The 7,252-nt window shown below is 42.6% G+C and overlaps 1 protein-coding gene across 1 annotated transcript; it reads left to right on the top strand.

The window, feature by feature from the left end:
• Nucleotides 1-2,666: 2,666 nt before the first annotated feature.
• On the top strand, nt 2,667-6,643 carry LOC144116176 (uncharacterized). The gene has a single exon (XM_077650883.1). The coding sequence runs from the start codon at nt 2,817-2,819 to the stop codon at nt 3,705-3,707; it is 891 nt and encodes a 296-aa protein (XP_077507009.1). The 5' UTR covers nt 2,667-2,816; the 3' UTR covers nt 3,708-6,643.
• The last annotated feature ends 609 nt before the right edge of the window (nt 6,644-7,252 follow it).

Below are 7,252 nucleotides of genomic sequence, written 5' to 3'. Positions count from 1 at the left end.
AATTATGAAGAGGAACGAAATGTTTCTTTTCATCACTGCATTTTGTGCAAACATGTTTGTATTGTAATTTCAAATATCTGTTTTGTAATTGGAACTACTCCGAAATAAAGCGTATCGCAGTACTGGCCGGCATTTCGAAAGGCCCTGATATGCACAGCATGTGTACGAGAGCAGGCGATGCAGCGGTCCCTGTGTCACTACTCTTGGAGCCCACATGACCAAGGTTGCTGCTCTTCCTCGGGAGTGACGTCATAATGCACCCCTGCACTCAGAAACCGAAATCGCTCAGTATAAATAATGCGATAATATTTAATGTGCATATTTGAATTGCGGAGCACGTAACACGCGCCGGGTGGGAGTATGCAATGTTTGAACTAAGAACACTCCAACCAAAAATTTGATGTCTCCGCCCCTTTAAGGTTTTGGGTTTAGCGTATGGAACTTGTGACCTCCTGTGTGCCAGCGCCAGAAGCCTTTCATAGACCCTTTCGTTGTTTGTCTTGACTATTTTTATTCATTCTTGGTCTCTGCCTTGTACACACTTATTTTTCTGTGTGGTTTCTCTGGCACATCTTGAACAGTGTTCCTTTTATCCTTTTTTAAGGATCTTTCTAATGTCCATACGCAAAGCCACTACAGGAGTGCGTGGGCTGCTGCTGTAGCCTCCATTTTTTGTTTATTTGTTTGTGGGTTTCTCTTAGAGGTTTATTAGTTGCATTTTATTGTTCTGAGCTTGCATATCATGCGCCATTTCCTTTCCCCAAAAATCAATTTTCATTTGTTTCCATTGCGTTTCGCCTCCATCGAAACGCGGCCGCCGCGGCCGGGGGGCTATGCGTTGTCACTGCATGTAAAAGATCTCCAGGTTGTCGAAATTTTTCCGGAGCCCATCGAAAGGCATCAAAACTGCCCTGGACCTCCCCCCGTACACATCCACCTGGAAAATTCTTAACATGGGGATTTCAAACACACTAGACGAGCTCATTAGACTACCAGAGTAGCACAAAAACAAGGACTCCTGCGTAGCCATTCGGGGCTAAAAATACTAGAAAAGTTAAGCTTCGAACCTCGAGCGCAGCTCGGACACAGACATAAGGAACAAACAGACGTTTCCCAACAGACATAAGGAACAAAAATTTGACTGTGCTTTAGCTCTGGTTAACCCTAGCTGAATTGCGAAAGTTTCGTTTCCTCTGCACGTCGTCTACACAGCGTCTCATTCCGATGCTAGAACTCAAACCGGTCTCCCGCAATTGAAGAGTCACTCCGGGACGTGGCACGACTTCTTCTAGCCGCATCTTCGTTACGACGCTTCTCGAGTCGCGCGGCGCGTTCTTCTGGCATCTCTTGAGCGCGTTCTCTCTTCCTCGCTTCATTCTGTCGTTGGTGCGTCTCTTTCGCGCTCTCCATAACGGCTACAATACACTGAAAGCGCATATATATATATATATATATATATATATATATATATATATATATATATATATATATATATATATATATATATATATATATATATATATATACGAGATAATCGATAGCAATGAGGTTATTTAATGGCCGGTAGCCTAGCGCGAGCGCTCCTGCCCGCGCCACTGCACAGTTCGTCTTCTTCGTCACACTACCCGGGGCCACCGAGCGATCGTCTCGATCGGTGGCAAAGAGACGCGCGAAGTGGTTACTGGCTTAAGAGGATGGTTGGACAGGAACGAAAAAGGGGTGAGGTGCTGGCCGCCACGATGAATAAGATGGCTGAATGATTCCTGGCCTTGAAGCTTCCGGGCCGCAGGTCGCCAAGAGCTGACGGTCGAGTTCCCAGGACGCGCCGAACGGCCTGGGCAGGGGATCGGTGTCTTCAGGTGTAAGCGCCATCTCGGGTCGGTGGGGTCGATAGGTCAGGTCCTTGCGTCGGGTTCAGTTCGTCGTGTTGAGTGGTCGGGGCGGGGGACGGGGCGGGGGGAACAACGGCGAGGTCGGTTCGGGTCTGAAAGGCTAGGGCACGGCCGAGCGACGCATGCCAAGAACTCATGGCTGACAACCACGGCTGACGCAGGACGCCGAAGCTCCCCGGACCAGGATGTCGATGATACCCCGCAAGCTCCACCAAATGTTACGTGACGGCCAGCCGAAGAAAGAGACGAGATAATCGATGGCAATGAGGTTATTTAATGGCCGGTAGCCTAGCGCGAGCGCTCCTGCCCGCGCCACTGCACAGTTCGTCTTCTTCGTCACAATATATATATATATATATATATATATATATATATATATATATATATATATATATATATATATATATATATATATATATATATATATATATATATATATATATATATATATATATATATATATATATATATATATATATATATATATATATATATATATATATATATATATATATATATATATATATATATATATATATATATATATATATATATATATATATATATATATATATATATATATATATATACAGTGGACACGGCAACCCCGTGGTGACAATGTCAACTGATGTGCCACTATTTGTGCAGGTACTTACCGGATTCTTTTCCATCGCCTTGGGCCGTGCAGTAAGCGCAGACAGCGGATTCAATCGTCACCCAGCTTCTGCCGATGCCTTTCGACTGCCGTGCGCGGGGGGCGTACATTTTTCACACTGCGAGCTGCTGTCGTGGCACGTGGATACTACCTTCTGCGCACCCTCTTCGAGCACAGCGACGTCATCCACACTTCCAGCCCGGATTTTGCCTATAAAAGGAACGCCTGCGCCTTCCATCAGCAGTGGACACGGCAACCCCGTGGTGACAATGTCAACTGATGTGCCACTATTTGTGCAGGTTGGTGGACGAAAATATTGCTGCCGTAGCAACTGCCTTTTTTTGATCGTGTTGCCGTGTCCACGCACATTGCTGGTTTGCTTTAGTGATTGTATCTCAACTGTAGGCCTGTTGCTGAAGTTATCCGGTGATGTTGAGGAAAATCCTGGCCCGGATACAATGGAAATGATTCAACAAGTAATTGCTTCTCAAACTGAAATCCTCAGCAAATTAAGCGAAATACAGGAAAACCAAACATCGTCTGAAGCAAGAATTCTGGATATACAATCCAGGCTGTCTGCTATAGAACAAAAACTACAAACCTTTGACGAGTCTCGTGATAGGCTTTCGAAACTAGAAACTTTTGCTGAAAAATGTGAAATAGAAATGACTACAGTTTCGAGAAAACTTGATGAGTTGGAAAACCGCTCGCGGCGCAATAACTTGATTGTACGCGGAGTCAAGGAGGAGGAATCAGAGAGTGAAGAGGACCTACTACAGAAAGTAAACAATGACATCTTTGATAAAATTCTGAAACAAAGGGTGGACACTATTGAAAGGATTCACCGACTTGGAAAGAGGGAACCAGGTAGAGACCGTCCGATTATTATTAAACTTACTGACTTTAGGGATAAGATGAAAATAATGAGTAACTGTTTCAACCTAAAAGGCACTCAATTTAGTGTAAATGAAGATTTTTCTAAAAGGGTTGTGGAAATACGAAAAAATCTTTGGAACTCCTGTGCCGATGAACGAAAGAACGGCGTGAAAGCTAAGTTAATTTTTGATAAGTTAAAAGTCAAGAATACCTTATACGCATGGAACGAGGAGACCAAGCAGCGGTTCAAATGCCAGGTTGCCACTAGCACTAGCAATGAGTGACTAAACAATCATAAGACGGTCTGCTTTAAAATTATAAATGTGAACGCTAGGAGCATGCTTAACAAGGTTGACGCCATAGAAAGTATATGCCTTGAACATGAACCCGATATTATGGTAATCACAGAGACATGGCTACATAAAGATATTAGAGACTGTGAAGTTGCTCCCCCAAACTACTCCATAGTACGAAAAGACCGTGAAAGGAGGGGTGGCGGTGTTGCAATACTGGTTAAGAGTAATATAGTATTCTCAGTTATAGAAGGGTTTGATGATTTAGAAACTGCATGGATTAAAACCAGACTGAATGGTCGTACTGTCTTAGTGGGTGCTTTCTACAGAGCTCCCAATTCAACCATAGACGTGCTTGATAACCTAAAAAGGTTACTGGACCTAAATGTACACTTTGGTGACAATATTATGCTGACAGGTGATTTTAATTTGCCAGGAATTGATTGGATGTCGCTTTCTCCCGGCAGAGTTGATACAGCTAGCAGTGAACATCTGATCGAACTCGCCTATTGCTATGGTTTGACTCAGATTGTTGAAAAGAGTACGAGAGTATGTACGACAACATCCTCGATACTAGACCTTGTCTTTTTGTCATCTGGTCTACTAGAGTTTTTGCTGAGTTGTGATGTTGAAGAAGGATTGTCTGACCATAAAATGGTGATTATGTCGCTCAATATGACTCACGAAATATGTCACAAATCTTGCAGAAAGACTGTTTTGAATTTTGCGGCTGCCGATGATGTCGGATTACTGGACTACCTTGAAATCTCGTTTGATGAATTCATGTGTTTATATCAAGACGGACTTGGCACAGATAAGTTGTGGGATTTTTTTGCAAACATGACAGCGAAAGCAATTGAGATGTTCATTCCTAAAACCACGAAAATAACAAAAAGGAAGCATCCTTGGATTAATAGAGACATTATTCACAAAAAACGACAGCTCAAAAGGAAACGAAAAAGATGCTCACAATACCCAAGCCCTGAATTAAAAACCTCCATATGTCGTATGAGCCAAGAGTTAAAGCGACTCATCAAAGAAAGTAAAAATACCTTTTACAGTCAGACTCTCACCAGATTTCTTACTGAAGCGCCCAGTAAGTTCTGGCGATATATAAATGGCGGCGGTAAAACTCACCATTCTAATGAAGAAGAGAGCCCCCAGAGGGCTGAAAGTTTTAATTCATTTTTTGCATCTGTTTTCACTGAAGATGACGGCGAATCACCGTTTTTTGAGCCTCCAGGTTGCCCTCCTATACCCGATTTAGAAATAAGTGAAGAAGGAGTTCTGAAACTCCTTTTGAATATCAACACTAAAAAGAACTCAGGACCGGACGGTATCCCGAATGAATTCTTATATAGATATGCAGAGTGGAATTCTAAATTTCTTACCAAAATCTTTCAATCGTCTATCGACAGTAGTTGTGTTCCCATTGCCTGGAAATGTGCGAAAATAGTGCCTGTGCATAAAAATGGTCCCACTTCTAACGTTGAAAATTATAGACCCATTTCCCTCATTAGCACGTGTTCCAAGTTACTCGAACATATTATGTACGCTCACTTATCAACTTTTCTTGAGAGTAACAATCACCTATTTGTAAACCAGCATGGCTTCCGCAAGGGGCTTTCTACCATCACACAACTCACGGAAACTGTACATGATCTTTCTCAGTCAATTAATTCCCGCATGCAAACAGACATCATAATTTTGGACTTTGCAAAGGCGTTTGATAAGGTTTCGCACCCTAAGCTATTACTAAAAATCAGTGCCATATTTAAAAATGAAACTATAACTAAGTGGTTCAGGTCATATCTTTCGTCTAGAGTACAGTATGTTCAGGTTCAAGAGTATAAATCCAACATCATGCCAGTCGATTCCGGTGTTCCCCAGGGCAGCGTTCTGGGCCCTCTCTTGTTTTTGATCTTCATCAACGACTTGCCTGTTGGTTTGAGCGTTCCAGTTAGACTGTATGCAGATGACTGCATCGTTTATAAACAAATTAATACTCCAGAAGATCAGGCAGAACTCAATCAAAACTTGCAGAAAATACATGAATGGTGTAAGGTGTGGCAGATGGTATTAAATTCAAACAAAACAGTTTTTATGACCATTACAAGAAAGAAAACTGTCCTTGATTACAGTTACAGCATTAATGGTAGATTACTAACTAGAGTAAGTAATTTTAAATACCTTGGAGTAACACTCACATCTGACTTACGCTGGAATTCACACATAGATAATGTATGTACTAAGGCTTCCAAGGCACTCTGGAGCTTGAGACGCAATATGTGCAGTGCAACTCCTGAAATAAAAAGTCTGGTTTTCAAAAGCCTAGTTAGGCCTATCCTCGAATATGCAAAAGTTGTCTGGGACCCGTACACTGCTTCCAACTGTTCTAAGCTGGAAAGAATCCAGCGTCTCGGAGCAAGGTTTATATTTAATAGGTATCGTTATTCTGATTCTCCAACTTCTTTGTGTAAATCTGCTGATTTGCAAACACTTGACATTAGAACCAAATGCGACAGACTCAAGTTTCTTTTCCAGATCGCTAACCACTACTTGAAAATCGATCAAACAAAATACTTTGAAATTAAAACAGGGGAAACATCACGCCATCGTCACAGTTTGTACATCCCAATGCCGCCTGTCAGAAATGATTGCTTTAAATTTAGTTTTTTCCCGAGAGCCATTAAGGAATGGAATATGTTACCAAACTCCGTTGTCACGTCACAATCACTAAGCGAATTTTTAGATAAACTGCACAATATTTTATGTTCTGCTTGATTTCTATGACAATGTTTTCGTTTTGTTCAAGTGGCAAACACAATTATGTATGAAATTTAGTGTTGATCTCAGTGTTTGTTTAATGTGTTCTTTTTCTGTTTCAAGTTTGATTTCCACTCCTGTAATAGCCCGCCCAGGGCTGACAGTATGAATAAATGAAATGAATGAATGAATGAATATATATATATATATATATATATATATATATATATATATATATAACCGCCGCGAGGCGACACCTCCTCTCCCTCTACCCCAGCGGAGCACACCTGGTGGAGCGAGCGGCGACGGCAGCATCGTCGACGGCGGCGCCATCTGTTAGAGCGCGGCTGCGGCGTTGCTAGGCGACGGTGGCTCAAGGTCGGTCGTCCGCCATCGCACAGTGCGCGACGAGCCGAAATGGCTCGCTGGCTGGTGTAGTAAAGCTTTCGCTTTAAAATCAAAATCCCACCAGAACCAAAGATGCATGCATCCGGTACACTATGAGGGTAGAGGAAAGGACAGAGTGAAGGCTCTATAGAAAAAATTTCTGATGGCCTAGCTCTGTTAGGATATACGCAGCGAAAGCGCGGAGACTTCTGCATCGAAATAGTGCATTCCCTAGATGCCCCTTTATTCATGGTCAAAACTTGAGCCCTGGTGGCGGACTGGTAGCGTCCCTACCTCAAACGCCAAAGTCCCGGTTCGATTCTGAGCCTCGGCACAGGTTTTATCTTTTTACTCAGTGAGTGTGCGGGGGAGGGTTCAGTGGC

The sequence above is a fragment of the Amblyomma americanum genome, chromosome 1 (genome assembly GCF_052857255.1).
Source record: "Amblyomma americanum isolate KBUSLIRL-KWMA chromosome 1, ASM5285725v1, whole genome shotgun sequence".
NCBI classification, from domain to species: domain Eukaryota; kingdom Metazoa; phylum Arthropoda; class Arachnida; order Ixodida; family Ixodidae; genus Amblyomma; species Amblyomma americanum.
This window is presented reverse-complemented; position numbering and strand designations above follow the sequence as displayed.